Here is a 26,990-nt window from a genome sequence, read left to right as displayed (position 1 = left end):
AAATTAAGAAATAATGTGGAATAGGTAGGGTAGGGCTTGATAACTGAAGGCCTTGAAAAACCAGTAGGAGAAGTAGGTGAATGGCACTGAAGTTAGAATTTACTCCTGAGATGAGTGAATTGTCTCTCATCCAGTTAGGAAATATGAATTTTTGGCACTTCACCTCAGTATTTTCTGTGTATGTTAACACTCATTGTCTTTAAATAAATAAATACAGATTAGATGCCAAAGCAAGAATTATTTACCTGAAGAGGGGGATACGTTTTTCTTTCTCTTTTCTATCTAGTCAACTCCTTTACATCTAGCAGCGGGCTACAACCGAGTTCGGATCGTTCAGCTTCTTCTCCAGCATGGTGCTGACGTGCATGCAAAAGACAAAGGGTACGTGTATCAGTGTATTCCTGGAATGGTTTCATTCATGGATATTTACGCTTTGTTTTCAACATCTGATACACAAAAGTTTTTGAGCACTAGACAAAGTCTTATATCCCATTGCCTTACAGCTTGTATAGCATTTTAAGAATGTTCACAGTGATTTGACTTCATTTTCATGTTCCTACTAATTAAGGGTTCTTCTCATAACAATTTCCTAAATTAGTTTAATTTTATTGTATTCTATTATTTGAAGTTAAAATTTGTTTCTCTCAATTGCAATTACTATTTTTCAACTCTTAAGTTACACTTCAGAAAGACAGATAAATAAAAAATTCTGATAATCCAGTAACATAGCTATCCTATTTATCAGGTATGAAAGGACCATCTCTTACTAATAAACTAAAATCATAAGTATACGTAAGTATACAATATTCTCATTTTTTCCTGATGAAATCTTGGCCATCTAAACTGAGAAAACCTAAAAGGTCCTTATGAAGGTTGATATGGGAGAGAGGTGTCTGGGAACCAAGAAAGCAGTATGTCATTTATTTTATGAATAGGTGCATTTTGGAAACCTTTGTACCACTTTCCTAGCTAATCTCCAGGGACACGTGATTTGGGTCTGCTAGCCTATGTGATGGGCTAACATTTCTCATTATGCCACTTTAATATCTAAAAGATAATTGACCTGACTGCCCAGATGAAGTAGTGTTCCTATTACACTGATGAGCAGCATAAAGAAAAGAAGCCCTGGAGCAGGCTTTCGTTCACTTTGCCCCTCTCCATGTCAGGAAACAGACAAGAAGAAAGAGCTCAGTACTTGAGACAGTTCTCAGAAGAGTAGTCCATCATTTCAAATCTGCTCTTTTTGGTGCTGTTTCTCTCTTGCCTGCACCAGGTTCTGTGCCACGTGTGAGTGGTGTTCCCATAGTATAGGGGCACAAATGCCTGATGCTCTTGTAAATCGCTTTTCCCTCGTGCATGTCTGAAAGCAGATGGTGTACAGTAGGTGAGTCCTCAAGATAAGTACACCACAAAAAAGAGGGTCTTTGACTCATGCAGAATGATACTCGGATATGCAAGTTGTAATAGTTTGGATATTGAATTCTTGTGCTGGAAATTACCATGAAAGTGAAATAAAATGGTAGGAATATTTCAATTCACTATCAGTTAACATGTATTTTCTATAAATACTTACTATTTAAAGCATGCAATTTTCAATTAGTACATGCACTTCTTCCTTTTACCGAAATGCTTTTCTAATTGGTGCTTTTATCATTATATTTAATGACATACATAAAACAAGATAAATACAAAAGGTTGAGCATTAGTTAGCTTTTTATTCTCTTATTAAATACTTTAAAATATTTTAAACATAATTGTACTAGGATTTATTAGATTTTGTTTCTTAGCACTTCTTGGATAAATGACTCTAAGTTCTTTGAAATTTTAGTATTTTAATTGGCCTTTTTCCATTTAGTGGACTTGTTCCTCTTCATAATGCATGTTCATATGGACATTACGAAGTCACAGAACTGCTACTAAAGGTAAGAGAAATTAAAAATATTGAATATTATTTGCTTTTTTTTTTAACTCATCATGAGTTTTCATGGGGGTTTTTTGCCAAGATTTTTAAGATAATAAAATTGGTTTTTTTTAATGTTCACCATTGCCTTAAAATTTTTTAATTATTCAACTTATTTTAAACTGTTTTTTAAAAGCTGAAATTAAAGAAATTAAAACAATTGTTGACATTTCAGAGTTATAACTGAAATTTACAGTCAAATAAACGAGTTTTATTTGATCCAGTGAAATGATTACTGACCTATAACTTTTTTTTTTCTCAATTCAGCATGGAGCTTGTGTTAATGCTATGGATCTCTGGCAGTTTACCCCACTCCATGAGGCTGCTTCCAAGAATCGTGTAGAGGTCTGCTCTTTGTTACTTAGTCATGGTGCCGATCCCACTTTAGTCAACTGCCATGGCAAAAGCGCCGTGGATATGGCTCCAACTCCTGAGCTCCGGGAAAGATTGACTTGTATGTATTTATATCCTAAAGTCAACATCTCTAGTTGTAACTTGTAATATCTTTCTTTTTTTTAATATTAATTAATTTATTTATTTGGTTGCGTCAGGTCTTAGTTACGGCTCGACCAGGGGTTGAACCCGGGCCCCCTGCATTGGGAGTACGGGGTCTTAACCACTGTTCCACCAGGGAAGTCCCTAGAATATCTTATTTTTGTTATTAGGGCTGTTGTTGTGTCTAACTTAGACAATAGACTTCTAGTCTTACATGTTCACTAGTTTATTATCCTCTTTTCTTATCATTACTTTTCTTTTTGAATTCTACAGGAATCTCATATACATATATTTATTTTGTGTTTATTCAAGCCTAATTCTAATTCATGTGTTAAGTAAGGCTCCTTTTTTTTTTTTTAAGACAAAAGAGGGTGAGTCCATCAATAACCATCTATTGAATACCTACTATGTGCCAGGAACTTGAAATATAGCAGTGTACAAACTAGAAAAAAATCTCTAAGCTCACAGAGGTTATATTCTTGTGCTATTGGTAGTAATAGATGATATCTAACATTATGGAGTACTCACTATTTCCCAAGCCCTGCAAGTTGCACATTCATGTTTTTATTTATGTGTGTTATAGCCCAAGTGCAATCACTTGCCGAAATTTAAATAAGATAATTTTTATGATTTGGTGGAAGTAATCTTCTCAGATACTGATACATATTACCTATGTTTACATATGCATGTTTTTAAATAAACTTTTTGTTTTAGAATAGTTTTAGATTTACATAAAACTTAACAAAAATAGTACAGAGAGTTCTTGTATACCCTATACCCAGTTTCCCCTATAAATATCTTATATTAATATGGTACGTTTGTCAAAATAATGAACCAATACTGATATATTATTAATTAAAGGCTGTACTCTATTCAGATTTCCTTGTTTTTTTACTGCAAGTCCTTTTTCTGTTCCAGGATCCCATTCAGGATACCACATTACATTTAGTTGTCATATCGAATACTGAGATATATTTAATTCTATACGTGGGCATTACAGGTTTAAATTAAAGTAGGCATTACCTAATTTTTAATTTGTCCCATGGTTGATATTCTCTTACATCTAGGATTCTAAGAATCAGATAACTAGATTTAAACACCTGAGAAAACCTTTAAATGATAATTTAAGAAAAAGGCATAGTCAAAATGAAAACATCATTTAAGTTTAAACAGATAGTAAATTAGTTTATGTTAAAACAGGAAGAGTTCCTTGCAGTTTTGATCTTGTTTAAATGGAAATTTAAACCTATTTTGGTACCGGAACAGATGACATCTACTAGATTACAGGCCAGCACAAACCAGATTATAACTGGGCAGATGTCTTAGCAATGAATCCTTGTAGAAGTGCATTTATTCTCTCTCCCACTCATATGACTCTTGCCATATGTTATCTTGCATTATATAGTTCATTTTTCTATGTGATGTTCTGTCTCCCCAGTGAAGTTTAAATTCTTAGAAAGACCTTTGGTTTTATTATTCTGTCTTCTTAGCACCTACACAATGCCTGGTTACCTAATAAAAATGAGTTGATGGTAATTGTGCTTGGGTCTGTATCTGCCTACCCCCAACTTAGCACAGTGCATTGTGCATGCTGTGTGCCCAGCAGGTTTATTGAATTGAATTTAACTCAAGATTTATTTTTTACATCTTTTTCTAATTTCTTTCTTTTAGTTTTATACCCTGGCCTCAGCTTTATCCCCATGTCACCATTTGACTTCTTTTTTCCTTTGAGTCATTTTGTACATTATGAGTACTGTTATGGGTTTTTACGTTGTATTTCACTGGTCTACCTGATTCCACTGTAAACATTAAGATTTAACATAAATTTGTATAGTTTTGTAAAGGAAGAAGTTCCCTGAGTAGAGTACTTTGCAACCGTCTCAGTATCTCCTTTATTTTATTAAATAAGATTCTACCAAGGAATTACCTGAAGGAGAGGATTTAACAAAGCTGGAACTTTTCTCACCAGTTTTCATCCTCATGCTCACTGCTTTATACTAGGAAACTACAACAACAGAATTCTTTTTAAGAAAATTATACAGGAAACAAAAACAATATTTTGATCATACCCATGTTTACAGCATTTTCATTACACACATTTTTTTGCTCTTTCTTGTTTACTTTTTTATTTGTTTTCATGAAGCCAATTGAACACCATAGTGTGGGTTCTGCACACACTGGAGCTGAAAATACTAAAAGTAGCTTTTATTCTTGTTTCAAAATGCATTTAGAAAGAGAGACTTTTAAGGCATTTTACAAATATTAAGTTTTCAGGGTAATTGGGATTTCTGAAGTTTTCTGAAGTTTCAAAAGCCTGTACTTTGAAGAATTTAGCAGTGATAAAGTACCACTAAACAAGAGGTTATATAAAAATGTTTTTTCCCCAAACCTGCCATGACTTAGTTTGTAAATATTCAGCATTCATGCAGCAAATACTTATTGGCTACCTACTGTATGCCAAGCACTGTGCTAGGTGATGGGACTACCGTAGCAGATAAGACAGTGTGATAAGCCCTGTGATATACAGCTAAAGGCAAGTACAAAGGACTTCATAAGAAGGAATCCTAATGGGGAACAACAGGAAGGCTTATCCAAGTATCTGAACTGAGACCTTGAGTGACGAGTAGTAGTTAATAAGACGCAAGTATGTGCACGCATGTGTCTCTGTGTGTGTCTCTCTTTTTAAAATTCCCTTCCTTTTAATTAATTGATTAATTAATTTATTTATTCATGTATTTAGGCTGCATCAGGTCTTAGTTGCGGCACGCAGGATCTTTCATTGCGGCGGGTGGGCTCTTTGTTGCGGCGTGCGGGCTTCTCTCCAGTTGTGGCACGTGGGCTCCAGAGCATGTGGGCTCTGTAGTTGTGGTGTGCGGGCTTAGTTGCCCCGCAGCATGTGGGATCTTAGTTCCCCGACCAGGGATCGAACCCACATCCTCTGCATTGGAAGGTGGAGTCTTAACCACTGGACCACCAGGGAAGTCCCTCTTCCTGTCTTTTGAAGAAGAGGAGAAAGTGACATGGGGCCCTCAAAGGAAAGGGAGAAAGGAAAAGAGAAAGAATTCAGCCAAGTGACTCAGCTTATATATAGATCTGTCTTTTTGTTTAAGAGTTATAAAGTATTCCAGTGTATAAGTGTTCACAAATTATTTAACTGGTTTCTATTTGGTGAACGTTTAGGTTGCTTGTTTTAAAACTTTGCTGGAGTGAGTATCTTTATGAACTCTGAGTAGAAAATAGTCTTATTTCAAAATTTTTCATTAACCTACACCCTCATCCTTCGCACCTTTATCATCATATTGTCATGTTGTTGCTGTTGCTAAAATAGAGGAATGTGTAAAATTAATAATTTTTCACGTATGGACACCAAGGGGGGAAAACCGCGGTGGGGTGGGGATGGTGGTGGGCTGAATTGGGTGATTGGGATTGACATGTATACACTGATGTGTATAAAATTGATGACTGATTAAAAAAAATTAATAATTTTTCTACTTTATTTATAATCATGCTAACGAGTTTTATAGATTTTAAATATTTATACGTCAACCATTATTTCATTAACAGATGAATTTAAAGGTCATTCTTTACTACAAGCAGCCAGAGAAGCAGACCTAGCGAAAGTTAAAAAAACACTTGCTTTGGAAATCATTAATTTCAAACAACCACAGTCTCATGAAACTGCACTGGTAAGATATTATTGTTAATCCATTCCTTGGGTCTGTAATAGTAGTGTATATGCAAAATACGATTTTCATTTCAGAAACATTAAGGTAACTTTAGTATCTGAGGTGCCAGGAATTTGCATTTTAATATTGGTTGCGTTGATTTTTAAATTTGGTTAGGGAGATAATTGCTTTCCTGGATGAGAGAATAGACATTTGCTCAACCTTAATCTGAAAATTATTTTTACTTTTGTCTTTACCCAACCATATTATAACAAATGTACTTTTGTGGACAGTGCTCTCATGAAATACAAGATGTGATTTTTCTCTATAGAATCTTCTTTTTCTTGTGGTTGCTAGATAAATACTGTCTTTGCTTTCTATCAACGATTAAATTATTTTCAGAGGTACTTGCATCATCCTTCTGAGCAACTGTAGTCAAAGAATTGTTACATTCATTATAGAAAAATGGTAAGGTTAGGAGTTTTTTTGTTCCAGACTGTACAAATTGTTTTTAAAACTATTCATGTGTTTTCTTCTAATGTACTTTCAGAAAGATTGTTCTGTGTTCCTTGTCATTGACCACATTAAGTTTCAGGTATAGGGCTGGTTGGATTACACCTGAATTCAGAATTTAAGCATAAGTGATGCTTCTATCACAGACCTCTAAATCTGCTTCAGTTAACATTCTTTATATCTGGCACAAAAGGGTCAAACTGTAGGCAGTACCTGCTAAAAACAACATTATAAGAGTTACCAAACCAAAATAGGCCAACTGTATGTATGCTCAGAATATGGCTCTCATGCTGGGGTTTAGATGCATTCAAGCTACACAGCATTTCTGCCAGGAGACACTCAAAGCCACAGAATGAACCTGACCTGCTTTTTTAGAGTGTTCATTCTATTCATTAGTACGTAGTTTTCTTACTTTTTCAGTTTTAATACAAACATGAATATAAAATGAAGTTGAATACAAAAGTTGTATAAATAGAGGATAAAACATAAAATTTCTGAGAATACTTCTCCCTCTAAGCTCCTTCAAGTCTGTTACCTTCTTACCTGTCCCTGGGCGTATGGACTTATTCTCCTGTAGTGCTAGGAGTACCTCTGGGAAAGAGCTTGAGAAATATTGATCTATGTGGCTGACAGCCCACTGAAGGATTGAGTAATTCAATTATAGATTTCTGTAGCTTTGGAGAGGCAGTATTCTGATACCTTCAAGTAAATATATACTGGATAATTACTTACTGGCTAAAGGGAAAGAAACGAAGTCTCTTACTGCTCAACTGAGAGCATAATTTCACCTTGGATTAAAGGCTTATGTTTTATACTCCCAGTGTATTTAGGAGGAATTTTGATCATCTCCATAATGTTAAAATATATGTTTTGAGATAACAGTGTTTTAAATAGTCAGCAGGTGCTATTCAATTCAGAAATCTATTTTTACATAGAAGTTTATTTTATTAACTTGGTTTTCTTTACTTTACAGCACTGTGCTGTGGCCTCCCTGCATCCCAAACGCAAACAAGTGACAGAATTGTTACTTAGAAAAGGAGCAAATGTTAATGAAAAAAATAAAGAGTAAGTGCAGTTGCAGAAGGAGTTGCTCAGTTCTTAAAGGGCAAGTGTGGTACAAGTTAGGAGATTACCTTTTCCTTTCCTCCTCTCCATAGTTTCATGACGCCCCTGCACGTTGCAGCAGAAAGGGCCCACAATGATGTCATGGAAGTTCTACATAAACATGGAGCAAAGGTAAGGCTCATGCCTGAGATAAGGTGCCAACCTTGGCATTGAGTAGCTAGCTGCACTTAAGACTATTCCTCTTCTCTCTGATTCTCCGGAAGAAATTAATCTTATAAAGGACTGTTAGCATGTATTTGAATTCATAGATTCTCCTTTAAAGCTGGTTTAAATCTTGTTACTAATAGAGATAATTACCTGTGTTTTATATTATACTTTACTATCATTCTTCTATAAAGCAATAAATGTGGCTATGGTCTTATCATTTGAAATACATTTCAGCTTTACATTGTTTTACCTTAATACTGGAATTGATAGATTTTGGTAGTCAACATCAATTATGGTTTATCAGAAAATAATTTATATAAATGATAGGTAAAATATTGCTACCTATTTTAAAGAACATTTGTTCCTTCAAACTGGTAATGATAATAATTCTCTCAAATAACCTTAATATAAAGAAATAAAATTTTAATAACCATTTTTATTGGCATTGTCTGAGTGACATTATCTGCAACTCCATGACTCCATAAATTGCTTGAGGAAAGTTTGCTTGAAGGAAGCAAACTGGTTGTTTTTCGGAGCTACTTGAACTTGCAGATTTTAAATCCTCAAGAGTGAATACTTTAAAGCAGGAGTCTCCAAAGTAGGGTGCAGACACTCTATGGAACATACAAGATGAGCCATTGGGCGTAGGAAAAAAATATTAGAATTTTGATTTATTAATTTATTTACGAATGAAGAAGTTAAGATCTACAGTAAGTCCCCTACGTACAAACGAGTTCTGTTCCGAGAGCATGTTCATAAGTCTAATTTGTTCTTAAGTCCAACAAAGTTAGCCTAGGTACCCAACTAACACAATCGGCTGTATAGTGCTGTACTGTAATAGGTTTATAATCCTTTTCACACAAGTAACACATAAAAACACAAACATAAAAAATAAAGAAAACATTTGTAATCTTACAGTACAGTACCTTGAAAAGTACAGTAGTACAGTACAACTGCTGGTGCTTCTTAGGTAGTACCAGCTACATCACCACTGCTTTTTATGCTTGCTTCCAGACATCCTGGGCTTGAGATAATGATACTGTACTACTGTACTCTATACAGTACTTTAAAGTATACAAAAGCACAACCACTTGTAGAGGATGCATGCATGTAACAATGTATGCCAGACATGTGAACTAACTTACATGATTGGACATGGGAACGCACGTTCGCATCTTTGGAAGTTCTCAACTTGAAGGTTTATATGTAGGGGACTTACTGTACTAATATTTCATACATAGACTGATGCTGGCACTCTCATTATGTCCATGTGTCAGCCTCTCTGAGTCATGTCAGAGCCCAAGGTGTTTCGTGAGGAAGAACACGAGTTGTGTGTGGGGGGATTGACCGTGATACACTCACTCGTCTGCTCACTTTCAGCACTTTGTGACACATTGCACTTTACATGAGTAGATTTATGGATATTATCCTAAATGGTAGAATCTTGATAAATACCGTTGTTGAAAATCAGAGGGAATGACCATGACAGTCTTATAGCATAAAAAGTTTATCTGGCTATTTCATGAATCAGGATTTTCAGGTTGACATACTTAGTTGTTGTCCCTTTTTTTTTTTTTTTTATGAAAATAAGGGAATTCAAAATTTGCTGATAGTTCTATGGTGACAAATGACTATTACTTGTATGTAGGTACATTTTTTTTTTAAAGAGAAACATAATCAGAACCTTAAAGGTGAAAGTTATATATTTTAGAGTGAATGAGAAAGTAACTTCTCTTTAAAAGGAACTTTAACAAATGAAGAGGACATTTTGAAAATAGATTTTTAGAAAATATCCACTGTTTTGTGATTTTGTTGCCGAAAAATGATGTATATTTATCACCCATCTGTCATATCTATATAATTTAAAAACTGGGCAACAGGATTTTCAAACCTGTTTTAAAGTTTTTGGTTTTTTTTAAAATTTGTGTTCAGGTAGTTTTTGAACCTATTAAAAATATTTTAATGCAACACCTCATAATAAGTTTGCAAGAATCAAGAAAAATGTAATTTTACTAGCAGAATTCAGTTAAAGCCTTAGCATAATTAGTAAATTGCATTAAAAAATAAGCATTGTGATTTAGAAGGCTTTGCTAACAATGCACTTTTTCCAGTGGCACTACATATCTATGTGAAATCTTTTTAGCTAATCTAGCCAATGGGACCAACTATTGAAAATGAACTTAGAATCAGACCCTCAAATCTACAACATAATTTTTATAAGATTTTTTAAAGTTTTTTTTAATTGAGCCAAATGATATTTTGTATGACTAATAATTTAAAATTTTTTTTAATTTTTAACTGTTTCATCTCTTTCCCATCCTTTGTAATTTTTTTTGTATAAATTTTATATATGTTTATTATGTATTAGTTTAGCCCTGCTTGGTTATAATTTACAAATGTACATAAATGTATATTGAGATGGTTCTTAAAACATTTTTTTACTCCTAAGGTGCATGATCCAAAAAAATTTGTATATCCTTGCTTTAAAAGGACGGTTGATGTTTTTAATTAAACAGTCAGGATGAGCTGGAATGAAAGGAACAGAGTTCTACAGATTTATTACCTATTTTCAGGGTACAACTACTGCACTATTACATAAATAATGTCTTGTTGTTCTATCAAGCAAAATAATAAGCTAAGTAGGCTTTTTCCTACACTTAAGAGCATAGTATGTTTATCATTTACCTATTTTTAAAAATATCTTATGGCATTTATAATGTTCTTGAACAACCATGAATAATGCCCTTCATTTTGGGAAAGTATCTATTTGTTGTCTCCCATGAGTCATTTTATTTCCTGAAGGTTCAATGAGAAATAACATTATTTTATATAACCTATCCTAGTCAGCATTACTCTAGGTCTGTGGTTCTAAATCTTTTTTCTGCCCTTCATGTTCACAGTACATTCTCATCAATAAGGTCACAATTCATCAGTGGGTTATGTATAATTTTAACCGCCCTGCCAGTGATGTAGAACGCCTTTTAGACTAGTATATCTTCCCTAGTCCTTCCACTTCAGTTCAACAAAATTGAGAACTTCTGCGACTAGGCACTTTAAATGGGAAAAAAAATCATATTTAATCAGGGTTAGGAACAAATAGATACAAATTTCCATCCTAGCATTCACTCATTTCCCGGTCCCAAGGCAGACTGCTATCCCTCAGGGCTAGTTTATCTGGTGACTAATGCATAAGTAAAAGCTCCCTATGAAGACCCAACTTAGCTACTGTTGGACCCTAATGTTTGCTTGCCTAGTGTTCCTTCTGGGGAACTTGTGGTTTCAATTTGATTTTTGAAGGACTCATTGTTTCCATTTGATTCTAAAAGCACCTTCTGAACAAGCAGCCCCACTCCTGAGTTAGGATTCAGCCCTCTTACGCTGCTTCTTCCATTCTGCTGTCTTCCCCTCCTCATGATGAACCTAGTTCTCAAGCTAAGACTACTAAATCAGAAAAGGCAGAGAATTTGGTAGGGAGATCTAATGCCATTAACTAACTTGTCTTACTTAGACAGATAGAACTTAGTAATATTTATATAAGCCAAAGCATTCTTTTGTGTAAAACTTGGTAATAAATACAAAGTTCAGGTTCACTCTGCAAGTTAAGCATATTGTGTATGTAACATAGACAGATATAGTTTTCAGTTTAGAATCCTCCACTTTCTGGTTTTATGACCGTGGACTTAATTTCTCTGAACCTCAGTTGACTCATTGGTGATATGTGGGTATTAATACCTCCCCCACAAGGGTGGTTTTTTGTTCGTTTGTTTTGTTTTTTTGGTAAAAATTAAATGAGCTTATATATATATGTATGTTGTATAGTACGTGGCATACAAAACAATACTTTGATTACTAGTAAGTATGAGCATTGTATTTTTTTCTGTATTTGTCTTTTCAAACTTATATACTATATATTTCCCTTAATTATCTAAATTTTATTTAAGACATGTATATAATTCCTTTATAATTTGTTTTGATCCACTAGCTCAACATTGAGTTGTAAAATGATAAAGATTGTGTGCTGGATACTGTGGGAAATAGTTTGGAAGTTAAAGCAGTTACCAAACTTGAAGCTAATCCTGAACCAATTTAGTGGCATCAGCAATGAAAAAGGAAGAGAAAGACGAAAGCCATTTGGAAAGACTAATTGGGTGCTGGAATAGACTTAGGAAATGGTGGTACTTGGAAATGAATTGGGTGCTGGAACAAACTTAGAAAATGGTGGTACAATTAAGGAAGTAAGAAAGCTAGAAAGAAATACTGGTGTCCTATGTCTTGGTAATGATTTTGTACTTGGAGTTAATATGATAGAGGGACATTAGATAAAACTAGTGGTTGGAAATATAGCACTAGAGTATGAAAGAGAGTTTAGGATTAGAAAGATCTATTGGGAAGCCATTGACATAGTGATCATACGTTGTGGGAATGAGGAAGGTTCCTGGTAGAGAATATGGAAAGATGAGTTGAGAGTCAAGGAATAACCTTTGAGGATTACTCATGTTTGTGGAGCAGTAGTGGGAAGAGGAAACTGAAAGGCTTATCATGGTGTCTACTGAGTGCAACGGAGTGTGAAGAAGGAACAGGTGATTAGTGCTGCAGAGAGAAACCAAGGTAGACGATCCATTTAATTTGGCAATTTTCACATAAGGGCCTTGGTGGCTTTTGAAGGTAGTGTTCCAAAGATATAGAGGTAGAAAGTTGTATTAGTTAGGGTCTTGGCAATAAATAGCACACTCAAAGTGGGTACTTTGAGGAAAGTTTAATAAAGGAATTATATACAAAGGTGTGGGCAAGGTTCAGGAAATCAACAAGGGGTGAGGTAGTACCAGCAGCAAGTGGGAGCTATCATCAGCCTGGGCCTGAAGGGGCAAGAACAGGGCAGCTATATAGAGCAGGCCACCTGACAGCATCTGTAGCCTTTGGTAAAGGCTATATCTAATCCATTCTCCTCAGTCTTCTCCTTCCCACCAGTCCCCTTGTCATTACTTCCCACTGGCCACATACAGCGAAAAGTTAAAGACCAAAAGAGCCCATTGATGTGATCCATACACGTGATTTTCCCAGGACACAGAGCAGGGTGGAGGGTGGATGTGGGTCCAGGGAGGCAAGCAGGCAATATTTAGCAAAAGGACAGAAAACAAATGACTCTTAAGGAAAGGATGGTTATAAGAAAATGGGGTTATTAACCAACTTTTTTGAGAAATCCACTTTTATAGGAGCAAACTTCTGTATCTTAAAAAATTAATAATTATCTCTACCAACCCCCTGCTTCACAAGATTACTGTAAAGCCTAAATGGGAAAGACATGAAGATTTTATCCTTTTTTCTTTATTATTGTTAATGTACCCTGGCATTCTGCATTCTTTTGCTTCTGCCTTGTTTGCTATCATTATTAAGTACAACCTAAGCCCCAATTGCATACGGTATTATTAATACCGCAGATACAAAAGGTTTAATTCAGAAGTGCTTTTTTTTCATACATGAAAGCACTGCTATTTTGTCATTAGTGAGCATCTGTTAAATGTGTGAAACATGAAAACTTTTTTTGATGTTCGTATGTCTTAATTTGACAGGTTTATTTATAATGTATGTAAGAAGAAATTGTGTCAATAGTCATTGGCATTTAATGGGCTTATTTCTCATATCGAGTGATCAAGAGCTTTGCTCACTTTGGAGAAATGTGTTAGCTTATTTTAAGGATTTTATTAATGCTCTTCTAGAGGTGGATTGATAAGCAGATTCTATTAGCCCAAAGGTGTTAAAGTGCTTTTAAAGATATAGATCCAAAGTAGCTTTTATAGTTCAAATAATATCTGAGGTTTGATCATATCAAAATAAAGTCCAAAGGGGCCAGTGTCTCAGAGACATTTTAGTTACTGTTCAGTTAGATCGACTGAATCTAGATTAGACATAAGTAGAAATCTGTTTTATACTTATTTATATACATGCCTGCTTAGTAATTCTATGAGATAACCGTGTAGTTAAGAGCTGGAACAACAAGTTTGGAAACTGTTACCTTGGCTGCCATTCTCTCTCTGTGTCTGTCTGTCTCTCTCTTTCTGAGATTGTGTGGCTTTCTTTTCTCTGCTAGTCTTTGTTCATCTGCTTCATTCTTCTTTTCATAGACTATATTTTTCTGTTTTACTTCTCTATGGCCCAAATATGGTCTTTGCAGCCCTTACTTTATAAGCCTTTGGCTTAAAAATATACCATCTGCAGCTGCCATCTCTCCCAAGTCTCAGGGATGAGAAAGGGAGCGTATGAATAAGACTTCAGTTTGTTCAGCACAGCCATGGGATTGGAACCTCGAGTCTAATCAGCTATGCTCTCTGCAACTTATTTCTCTGACAGTTAGGGCATGTGGGCAAGGTAAGTACCCCTTTAAGAAAGCAAAGAAAGTATGCACCATTATAATATAATATACCTCTTTTCAGAGAACTTGATTGTTCCTTTTAAAATTCCATTGAATGTTGAAGGTTTACAAATAATAATACTCAAGTTTGGCTAGTAAACATTAATCTAGTTTCATGTTTCTCAAATTATATTAAAATTTAACTTCTTAGACAAATTCCATACTCTGGTGGGTTCATAACACATTAAAGGATTAACAGCCTATTAGAGTAAAATATTGATTACTGTAGCAGAATTCTAGCTAAGAATGAAATTTGTGGTTATTTTGTTTATTTCATTCCTCACAGGAGATACTTTTAACTGTGTATATCCCACTGTGGATAACGATGGCCTGTAAATATCTGTAAAAACGTAAATTATACTTTTATTATAGATTAAGTGAATCGGTTTTTTTCAATATTAAACAATTCTATCAACACAGGCATTTAACTTTTTTCCCTCCAAATTTCTAGAGAAAGAAGAAATGCATGGTTTTTGGTTAGTGAATAGTTTGATAGTCTCTAATGTTTGTTCAGTATACAGAGTAGTATGTTGAAAACAGTATTCTTTATCATCAGAATTTACTAATTTGTCATTCTTTTGAGCCCTCCATTCACCAACCATTTTCAAACAGCCGGTGTGCAAGGTATTGCACTTGTTACTATGAGGTATATAGGAAGTTTGAATTTGATAAAGATTCTTTATCTTAAGGGACTTAAAATCTAAAAATAGTCTTGTCTAACACAGTCTACTTGAATATCTGTTATACAGATTGGAAAGTACAGGTAGATTGCTATTCAGAGGAGAGACCAATTACTTCTGTTAGTGGTGGCAGGCTAGGGGAAAGAATGGAGAAATTCCATGAAGAAAATAGAATTTAAGCTAAGAATGTCCAAGAATTAGATATATAGAAATAGACAAAATACAAAGAATACATTTTAAATAATGACTCAATCAGGAAAGCAAAGGAGTTTTTTAGTCAGAAGTTATGATTAGTTAGTTCAGTAGGTGGAGTAATAGGCAGTCCATGGGGGATGGTGAAAATCTGAAAAGATATGCTGGAACAAGATCTTGCTGGTCTCAGCTGGAGAGCTTTGGTTTGTTCTCATGGTACTTGGAGAGCCACTGGAAATTTTGAATAGGCAGATGGCATGAACAAATCCTGCTTCAGGAAGATAGATAACGTCCTAGGAAACTACTTTCTCTTAGAAAACCAATTACAGAAATCTGTAGACTCAAGGTATATGTATAATAGTTGGCATAATCATTTAGCAGTATTCAACAAAATTAGCTTTTTAAGATTTTTATAAAAAGGGATGATGTCAAGTTAATGTTTTTTTTTTTTAAAGACATCTCCATTTTAATTAATTAATTTATTTATTCATGGCTGTGTTGGGTCTTCGTTTCTGTGTGAGGGCTTTCTCTAGTTGCGGCAAGTGGGGGCCACTTTTCATCGTGGTGCACGGGCCTCTCACTATTGCGGCCTCTCTTGTTGCGGAGCACAGGCTCCAGATGCGCAGGCTCAGTAGTTGTGGCTCACGGGCCCAGGCGCTCCATGGCATGTGGGATCTTCCCAGACTAGGGCTCGAACCCGTGTCCCCTGCATTGGCAGGCAGATTCTCAACCACTGCACCACCAGGGAAGCCCAGAGTTAATGTTTCTTACCTTCAAGCTAAAAAGATTACAGTATGCCTGCCACCTACCTGTTCCCTAGGTTGTAGTCTCTGTCTACCAGGGCGTAGACCTGTTTCAGATTCCTGTCTTTATCCCTCTATTGTAGATTTTATTAATGCCTGTTAATTTTTTTTTTAACTATTGTTTGCTTTTAATTTCAAAGTATCCTGATTTGGGCAGAAAAAAAAAATTGTCACTCTAGCTAAAATAATATAGAGACTGTTTTCAACTCTCAGATTACTTGAAATCAGGTTTAGTTTGGGATGTACGCATGTTCATAGTTAACGTAAAATTATAATGTGAGTCTACATGCCTAAGTACAGAAATGTCACAGAACAATTCATGATGAATTACCAAATGAGTGATGTGGACATAGCTGAAGTTTAGGCGAGAGATGAACTCAGCCTCATAGTTAGCTGTTGAGACTAGGCTGTTCACACTGATTTTTGAAAGAGTCCCCTTAACCATTTCCTTATAGTCTGCTTGCTGATTTCCAAAACTGTTTTTGGCATTTTTTAATCATAATTTTATGTCCTATATATTTCAGGCCCATACCATTGTGGTTTTATATCATTTTATCAAATTATCCTCTTTAGGAAAGTCATTCTTACTATTCAAATAGAAATAAAGATACATACCTCAGCTTGTTATCTCCAGATACAAAAAAAAAAGAATGTTTGTCTTTAAAACTGCCAGACATCTGTTGTTCTTCTCACACCTTCTGAATTTGTATCTTAAGCCAGTTCTAACCATTAATTACCACAGTTGAGGTGTAACACATTAAGTATAACATTTTTCTTATTTGAGGTAGTTTCTGTACTTAAGAGAAAATAGATCTCTTTAGTGCTGAATGCTAAGCGTCTTTGAAGACATCCTCTATCATATCCTTGTGGTGGAGATTGAGATAGAGGAAAATAGAACTGTGTCTTAAAAAAGACTTCATTAGTCCCAACATTCCCGAATTTCTTCAGTAAGTATGCTGGTAATTCCAAATAATACATATATATTAAGAATTAAAGTTGTATCTATTTAAAATATAAAGAATAAATTAATGCTGCTGTATATAAAATCAATCTGTCAAATAAATTTTTTAGGTTGAAAACAAAACTCATGGACAGCAATACATATATATAGCTGTATAACTTGAAAGTTCTTAGAAGATTCCTTGTGAGCGGCAATGTCATTTATTTGGTTAGCTCAGTTTGAATGACCATTTAGGCACTTAATTATATGTATAATACTAGACTGTATATTTGTTTTGTCTCTCTGCTTTTTAAGAGTTTGACTCATATATAAAGAATATTTTGAATGTTGTTGAGCCTAAGTTTTTTGCCTGAGTGAAGAATTAACACAGCGTGAGTCACAGTCATCAAAGGCAAGAGGACGAAGAACAGTGTTGTGTCAGAGATATTCTAGCTTCTGGACTATATTCTGTACTTGAGTTGGCCCCTTTTTTTTCAGTGTTTCCAGCATTGATTTTGTGGACGACCTGCACAGGTCATTTAATCTTTTCCTGTTATTTCTCCACCAGTAGAGTGAATTATTGTCATTTACCATTTATGTAACTTACAGAATGGTGGACATTAGAGTAATAAATCCAAACTTAGGAGAACTCCCTTTAAACAATGAGAGTTCCCTACAATTCTCTGGGATCACAACAAAATAAAATTATACTGGCTCCAATATGAAACTGTGAAACTGAACTAGGGCAGCAACACAAATCCTGCCAGGTGACTAATTTAAAAAATCGGGGGACGGGGATTGATCTCTAGTCATATCACATAGTTACTGCTGCCCTCCAGGAATAAATTTATCACACACATTTTGTACTTCTGTGCCTTGAACCACTTCAGAATATTTGGAGGAAAAAATTAGATTGCCCACTTTATAGAGAGCCCTGATTCTATCCCATGACTGACTGATAAATAAAGGTAGAACCTTAAGGGTGTTGATCAAGTTAGATATGAGAGGGAGTTAGGGACCTTGATTTTTCTTTTTTCAATTTTGAGTCATTTTAAAGATCTGTAATGACTCAAGCAGAGAGTCGATTTCCCATCCAGTAATCATTTTTCAGTAAATGTGTTCTTAAAAGTCCACGTAGTAAATATTTTAGGCTTTGTGGGCCAAGAGACAAAATAGAGGATTTTATGTAGGTACTTATATAGCCATTTAAAATGTAACCATTTAAAAATGTAAAAACCATTCTTAGCTTGCAGGCCGCACAAAACCAGTAGGTTGGAGCTGGCCTGCAGATCAAAGCTTGCCAAGTCCTTCCGTAGAGCTCTGTTTTGTTCAGATAGAGGAGCTTGAGGGTCTGAGACAGCTCTGGTGATCTCATCTCGTCCTTACTAGTGCCTGGTAAAGGCATGGGCCCACAAACCATCTCTGGCCCCAACCATAAGGAAATGTTCGCTGAGAAAGGTTTCTTCTCTTTTAAAATAGATGTCGGCAACTTCCCTTTTGGCCTTGGTTGAGACTGCCTGGCACTGGTGCAGCGCGGCTGCCGCAGTCATCTTATGACCTGAGACGGGCAAGCCCGGAGCCCTGAGACCAGGGAATTGGAGAAATTTCTGACATTTGCTTCTAGGGAGGAATAATTCTTCACAAAAACCCTTACAGAATATCTGTTTAATATTTCCCTATTATTGATTGTCATTCTTTCTAAGTGGGTTGTACAAAGTCTCACCAAATTTTTCTAGTTTCTTTTTTTTATTAAGATTTTTTTTTTTTTTGATGTGGGCCATTCTTTAAAAGTCTTTATTGAATTTGTTACAGTATTGCTTCTGTTTTATGTTTTGGTTTTTTGGCCACGAGGTATGTGGGATCTTAGCTCCCTGACCAGGGATTGAACCTGCCCCCCCTGCATTGGAAGGCGAAGTCTTAACTGCTGGACCCCCAAGGAAGTCCCTCTAGTTTCTTTTCTTTTTTTTTTTTTTTTTTTTTAATATTTTAGCTTTTTATTTTTTTGAAGTATTTATTTATTTATTTATGGCTGTTTTGGCTCTTTGTTTCTGTGCGAGGGCTTTCTCTAGTTGTGGCAAGCGGGGGCCACTCCTCATCGCGGTGCGCGGGCCTCTCACTGTCGCGGCCTCTCTTGTTGCGGAGCACAGGCTCCAGACGCGCAGGCTCAGCAACTGTGGCTCACGGGCCCAGTTGCTCCGCGGCATGTGGGATCTTCCCAGACCAGGGCTCGAACCCGTGTCCCCTGCATTGGCAGGCAGATTCTCAACCACTGCGCCACCAGGGAAGCCCCCTCTAGTTTCTTTATTCTACTTATTTCCATGGAATGAGTGCTTCCATTATATTATTCACTGATACTTTTCTATGACTTCTTGTAGTGTTTCAGCTTTGTTGTCTGATGAAGCACTCCATGGATATTCTTTTGTTGCTATGAAACTATTTCAAATTTGAGGGAAGAATTATTTCATAAGGAAAAATATGTACATTTACTAAAGCAAAGAATTTTGTGTTACACTGGTCTCTCTTGTACTTTAGGGTAGAGGGAAGAGTTACATTTAAGGTTAAGTCATAGCCTCTGCATTTAAATAAATAGCTTACAATTTACATGTAGCATCTAATATTAGCAAGTACTTAGTAAATGGTAGTTGCATCCCTTCCTTATATTAGTGAGTGGTGATTTTTGCTCAGTATTTCACTCCATGAGTGCATGTCCCAGAATGAGTAAGAGGTGGAAGAAGTGAATCTGCAGTGTTCTATATTGCAGTCAGTTCCACCATGCATATTAATAGAGAGAACCGCTTCTTACACATAGTGTGTTGTTAATGTTTAAAAGTACTGTCTTTACTTTATCTGGTGTTCAGTTGATCTGCTTAGACACTGGAAGTGAAACTGGCTGGTGTTGGATTTACTGAGAAACTTTACATCTGTCTCTACCATTGCATTGCTAAGGTATCTTCAAGGATAATCTTGACCAAAGGCAAATTTTACCTTTCACGATGACTTTAGAAACTAACACCTTCAGAAAATGGGGCTCCAGGGTAATCTAATAAAGCTGGAGCATAGCAGGCCTATCAGATTGTGATGAAAAAATATAGTGGAAAGAGAGGTAGGAGAGGTGGTGTAAAAGTAAATTACAGATGGTCTTTAATGACATGCTGAAGGATTCAAGTTTATGTGAAGGCACTGAAGAGTCACTGAGTTTGGGCTGAGGAATAATTTGGTAAGATCTGTATTTCAGAGTAGTAGTTCTGAAACTATGTTCCCATGATTTAATGAGCTGGATTATGGATTTCCATCACTATAATTGAATAATTTAGTGGGTGTCTTATCCAATTTCCAGAAAAATGTTAATGATTAGAATGTTCTTAAAGTTTTTCTCCTGTGATGAGGACATAACAGAAATATTCACAGAAAAATTCAAGAAGTTTATTTTGACCACTTGTGTTTTCCATTAATACATGCTAACGGCTGTGCTTTTATGTTGTTTATGTATAAACAGTCGTTTTTCTGCTGGCAAATGTGATATAATTAAATTTGGCAGCATTTCATGGTGAATCTTGTGAACACCATTAAGAATTTATTGACTCCCTCTTGTGAGAACACCAGAATCACAACTAGCTGCTGGACAATCATCGACAGGAAGACGCTGGAACTCACCAAAAAAGATACCCCAAATACAAATAGAAAGGAGAAGCCACAATGAGACGGTAGGAGGGTCACAATCACAGTAAAATCAAATCCCGTAACTGCTGGGTGGGTGACTGACAGACTGGAGAACACGTATACCACAGAAGTCCACCCACTGGAGTGAAGGTTCTGAGCCCCACGTCAGGCTTCCCAACCTGGGGGTCTGGCAAGAGGAGGAGGAATTCCTAGAGAATCAGACTTTGAAAGCTAGTAGGATTTGATTGCAGGACTTCGACAGGACTGGGGGAAACAGAGACTCCACTCTTGGAGGGCGCACACAAAGTAGTGTGGGCATCGGGACCCAGGGGAAAGAGCAGTGACCCCAGGGGACACTGAACCAGACTTACCTGCTAGTGTTGGAGGGTCTCCCGCAGAGGTGGGGTGTGGCTGTGGCTCACCGTGGGGACAAGGACACTGGCAGCAGAAGTTCTGGGAAGTACTCCTTGGCAGGAGCTCTCCCAGAGTCCACCATTAGTTCCACCAAAGAGCCCAGGTAGGCTCCAGTGTTGGGTTCCCTCAGGCCAAACAACCAACAGGGAGGGAAACCCAGCCCCACCCATCAGCAGTCAAGCGGATTAAAGTTTTTCTGAGCTCTGCCCACCAGAGCAACAGTCAGCTCTACCTATCACCAGTCCCTCCCATCAGGAAACTTGCACAAGCCTCTTAGATGGCCTCATGCAGCAGAGGGCAGACAGCAGAAGCAAGAAGAACTACAATCCTGCAGCCTTTGGAACAAAAACCACATTCACAGAAAGGCAGACAAGATGAAAAGGCAGAGGGCTATGTACCACATGAAGGAACAAGATAAAACCCCAGAAAAACAGCTAAATGAAGTGGAGATAGGCAACCTTCCAGAAAAAGAATTCAGAATAATGATAGTGAAGATGATCCAGGACCTTGGAAAAAGAATGGAGGCAAAGATCGAGAAGATGCAAGAAATGTTTAACAAAGACCTAGCAGAATTAAAGAACAAACAAACAGAGATGAACAATACAATAACTGAAATGAAAACTACACTAGAAGGAATCAATAGCAGAATAACTGAGGCAACATTAAACGCAACAACATTCACATTATAGGGGTCCCAGAAGGAGAAGAGAGAGAAAGGACCCGAGAAAATATTTGAAGAGATTATAGTCGAAAACTTCCCTAATATGGGAAAGGAAATAACCACCCAAGTCCAGGAAGCGCAGCGAGTCCCATACAGGATAAACCCAAGGAGAAACACACCAAGACACATAGTAATCAACTTGGCAAAAATTAAAGACAAAGAAAAAGTATTGAAAGCAGCAAGGGAAAAATGACAAATAACATACAAGGGAACTCCCATAAGGTTAACAGCTGATTTCTCAGCAGAAACTCTACAAGCCAGAAGGGAGTGGCATGGTATACTTAAAGTGATGAAAGGGAAGAACCTACAACCAAGATTACTCTACCTGGCAAGGATCTCATTCAGATTCAATGGAGAAATCAAAAGCTTTACAGACAAGCAAAAGCTGAGTGAATTCAGCACCACCAAACCAGCTCTACAACAAATGCTAAAGGAACTTCTCTAACTGGGAAACACAAGAGAAGAAAAGGACCTACAAAAACAAACCCAAAACAATTAAGAAAATGGTCATAGGAACATACATATTGATAATTACCTTAAACGTGAATGGATTAAATGCTCCAACCAAAAGACACAGGCTCGCTGAATGGTTACAAAAACAAGACCCATATATATGCTGTCTAGAAGAGACCCACTTCAGACCTAGGGACACATACAGACTGAAAGTGAGGGGATGGAAAAAGATATTCCATGCAAATGGAAATCAAAAGAAAGCTGGAGTAGCAATACTCATATCTGATAAAATAGACTTTAAAATAAAGAATGTTACAAGAGACAAGGAAGGACACTACATAATGATCAAGGGATCAATCCAAGAAGAAGATATAACAATTATAAATATATATGCACCCAACATAGGAGCATCTCAATACATAAGGCAACTGCTAACAGCTCTAAAAGAGGAAATCAACAGTAACACAGTAATAGTGGGGGACTTTAACACTGCACTTAAACCAATGGACAGATCATCCAAAATGAAAATAAATAAGGAAACAGAAGATTTAAATGACACAATAGACGAGATAGATTTAATTGATATTTCTGGACATTCCATCCAAAAACAGCAGACTACACTTTCTTCTCAAGTGCGCACCGAACATTCTCCAGCATAGATCACATCTTGGGTCACAAATCAAACCTCAGTAAATTTAAGAAAATTGAAATCATATCAAGCATCTTTTCTGACCACAATGCTATGAGATTAGAAATCAATTACAGGGAAAAAAACGTAAAAAACACAAACACATGGAGGCTAAACAATACGTTACTAAATAACCAAGAGATCACTGGAGAAATCAAAGAGGAAATCAAAAAATACCTAGAGACAAATGACAATGAAAACACAACGATCCAAAACCTATGGGATGCAGCAAAAGCAGTTCTAAGAGGGAAGTTTATAGCTATACAAGCCTACCTCAAGAAACAAGAAAAATCTCAAATAAACAATCTAACCTTACACCTAAAGGAACTAGACAAAGAAGAACAAACAAAACCCAAAGTTAGCAGAAGGAAAGAAATCAAGATCAGATCAGAAATAAATGAAATAGAAAAAAAGAAAACAGTAGCAAAGATCAATAAAACTAAAAGCTGGTTCTTTGAGAAGATAAACAAAATTGATAAACCATTAGCCAGACTCATCAAGAAAATGAGGGAGAGGACTCAAATCAATAAAATTAGAAATGAAAAAGGAGAAGTTACAACAGACACTGCAGAAATACAAAGCATCCTAAGAGACTACTACAAGCAACTCTATGCCAATAAAATGGACAAGCTGGAAGAAATGGACAAATTCTTAGAAAGGTATAACCTTCCAAGACTGAACCAGGAAGAAATAGAAAATATAAACAGACCAATCACAAGTAATGGAATTGAAACTATGATTAAAAATCTTCCAACAAACAGAAGTCCAGGACCAGATGGCGTCACAGGTGAATTCTATCAAACATTTAGAGAAGAGCTAACACCCATCCTTCTCAAACTCTTCCAAACAATTGCAGAGGAAGGAACACTCCCAAACTCATTTTATGAGGCCACCATCACCCTGATACCAAAACCAGACAAAGATACTACAAAAAAGGAAAATTACAGACCAGTATCACTGATGAATATAGATGCAAAAATCCTCAACAAAATACTAGCAAACAGAATCCAACAACACATTAAAAGGATCATACACCATGATCAAGTGGGATTCATCCCAGGGATGCAAGGATTCTTCAATATATGCAAATCAATCAATGTGATACACCATATTAACAAATTGAAGAAGAAAAACCATATGATCATCTCAATAGATGCAGAAAAAGCTTTTGACAAAATTCAACACCGGTTTATGATAAAAACTCTCCAGAAAGTGGGCATAGAGGGAACCTACCTCAACATAATAAAGGCCATATATGACAAACCCACAGCAAACATCATTCTCAATGGTGAAAAACTGAAAGCATTTCCTCTAAGATCAGGAACAAGACAAGGATGTCCACTCTCACCACTATTATTCAACATAGTTTTGGAAGTCCTAGCCACGGCAATCAGAGAAGAAAATGAAGTAAAAGGAATACATATTGGAAAAGAAGAAGTAAATCTGTCACTGTCTGCAGATGACATGATACTATACATAGAGAATCCTAAAGATGCCACCAGAAAACTACTAGAGCTAATCAATGAATTTGGTAAAGTTGCAGGATACAAAATTAATGCACAGAAATCTCTTGCATTCCTATACACTAATGATGAAAAATCTGAAAGAGAAATTAAGGAAACACTCCCATTTACCATTGCAACAAAAAGAATAAAATACCTAGGAATAAACCTACCTAGGGAGACAAAAGACCTGTATGCAGAAAACTATAAGACACTGATGAAAGAAATTAAAGATGATACCAACAGATGGAGAGATATACCATGTCCTTGGATTGGAAGAATCAATTTTGTGAAAATGAGTATACTACCCAAAGCAATCTACAGATTCAATGCAATCCCTATCAAATTACCAATGGCATTTTTTACGGAGCTAGAACAAAAAATCTTAAAATTTGTATGGAGACACAAAAGACCCCGAATAGCCAAAGCAGTCTTGAGGGAAAACAATGGAGCTGGAGGAATCAGACTCCCTGACTTCAGACTATACTACAAAGCTACAGTAATCAAGACAACATGGTACTGGCACAAAAACAGAAACATAGATCAATGGAACAAGATAGAAAGCCCAGAGATAAACCCACACACCTATGGTCAACTAATCTATGACAAAGGAGGCAAGGATATACAATGGAGAAAAGACAGTCTCTTTAATAAGTGGTGCTGGGAAAACTGGACAGCTACGTGTAAAAGAATGAAATTAGAACATTCCCGAACACCATACAGAAAAATAAACTCAAAATGGATTAGAGACCTAAATGTAAGACCGGACACTATAAAACTCTTAGAGGAAAACATAGGAAGAATACTCTTTGACATAAATCACAGCAAGATCTTTTTTGATCCACCTCCTAGAGTAATGGAAATAAAAACAAAAATAAACAAATGGGACCTAATGAAACTTGAAAGCTTTTGCACAGCAAAGGAGACAATAAACAAGATGAAAAGACAACCCTCAGAATGGGAGAAAATATTTGCAAACGAATCAGCGGACAAAGGATTAATATCCAAAATATATAAACAGCTCATGCAGCTCAATATTAAAAAAACAAACAACCCAATCCAAAAATGGGCAGAAGACCTAAATAGACATTTCTCCAAAGAAGACATACAGATGGCCAAGAAGCACATGAAAAGCTGCTCAACATCACTAATCATTAGAGAAATGCAAATCAAAACTACAGTGAGGTATCACCTCCCACCAGTTAGAATGGGCATCATCAGAAAATCTACAAACAACAAATGCTGGAGAGGGTGTGGAGAAAAGGGAACCCTCTTGCACTGTTGGTGGGAATGTAAATTGATACAGCCACTATGGAGAACAGTATGGAGGTTCCTTAAAAAACTAAAAATAGAAGTGTCATATGACGCAGCAGTCCCACTACTGGGCATATACCCAGAGAAAACCATAATTCAAAAAGACACATGCACCCCAATGTTCATTGCAGCACTATTTACAATAGCCAGGTCATGGAATCAACCTAAATGCCCATCAACAGATGAATGGATAAAGAAGATGTGGTACATATATACAGTGGAATATTAGCCATAAAAAGGAACGAAATTGGGTCATTTGTTGAGACGTGGATGGATCTAGAGACTGTCATACAAAGTGAAGTAAGTCAGAAAGAGAAAAACAAATATCGTATATTAACGCATGTATGTGGAACCTAGAAAAATGGTACAGATGAACCGGTTTGCAGGGCAGAAGTTGAGACACAGATGTAGAGAACAAACGTATGGTCACCAAGGGGGGAAAGCCGCGGGTGGGGGGGGTGTGTGTGTGATGAATTGGGCGATTGGAATTGACATGTATACACTGATGTGTATAAAATTGATGACTAATAAGAACCTGCTGTATAAAAAAATCAATAATATTCAAAAATTAAAAAAAAAAATTTATTTGAACCCTTGCCTGAAGTGTCACAGCCTTACAACAATGAAAAGCTGGAGACAGGGAGACTGTCTTAAATCCTTTCTTTTCTTAATCTTGTGTTTGGTGGGAGTACCCAAGCATTTTGAATAACCAACCAGCATATATTTGAGAATTTACTATGTACCATTAACAGGAGCTTTCTAGAGGACCCAGAAAACCTATACAGTACTTTCCATATTTCAGTAACCTTAGTTTTACTTGGTAAACAAACACTATCCCTGTGTTCTAATTTATAAAATAGTGCTGAATTGACATAGGTGTTCAGAAAGGAAGTAATCATCAAGGCTTCAAGTAATCAAGGAAGATTTCTTAGAAAAGGTGAGATTTGCACTGGATCTCATAATCCAGAAAGGCAGAACGAAGGGCTTCTCTGAAAGAAGCAACATGTACAATGAACATGGACTTTGGTCTGAGTAGAGTAGAGTCTTTACTGGGGTATCCTAGAAAACAGTTTAGGACTCGTTAGTTTTGATCAAATTATAAACATGATTCAAAGGTTTAACATTGTCTTAACAGTCTTAAAATTATTCTTCCTATATAATTTTTCAAAGTTTTAAAAATGGAACCTTTGAATCTTCAAATCAGGTTTTTGGTTAAATGTGTAATTCAATTAGGGCATTCTATCATAATCATTTACTAAAATTAGAAAAGAAATGTAATTAATTACTTTGACTATCTTTGCTTACTTAT

The 26,990-nt window shown here is 36.2% G+C and overlaps 1 protein-coding gene across 1 annotated transcript in view; it reads left to right on the top strand.

Moving 5' to 3' along the window:
• The window catches only part of TNKS (tankyrase), a 175,650-nt gene that overhangs the window by 104,528 nt on the left and 44,132 nt on the right, over positions 1 to 26,990 (top strand). The window contains exons 6-11 of the mRNA XM_082444601.1: positions 287 to 381; positions 1,856 to 1,922; positions 2,228 to 2,414; positions 6,020 to 6,141; positions 7,607 to 7,698; positions 7,791 to 7,869. Of these exons, the coding sequence (XP_082300727.1) occupies positions 287 to 381; positions 1,856 to 1,922; positions 2,228 to 2,414; positions 6,020 to 6,141; positions 7,607 to 7,698; positions 7,791 to 7,869 (642 nt within the window). The remainder of the gene's footprint in view (positions 1 to 286; positions 382 to 1,855; positions 1,923 to 2,227; positions 2,415 to 6,019; positions 6,142 to 7,606; positions 7,699 to 7,790; positions 7,870 to 26,990) is intronic.

Source organism: Balaenoptera physalus, assembly GCF_965194825.1.
Source record: "Balaenoptera physalus genome assembly, chromosome: 21".
NCBI classification, from domain to species: Eukaryota; Metazoa; Chordata; class Mammalia; order Artiodactyla; family Balaenopteridae; genus Balaenoptera; species Balaenoptera physalus.
This window is presented reverse-complemented; position numbering and strand designations above follow the sequence as displayed.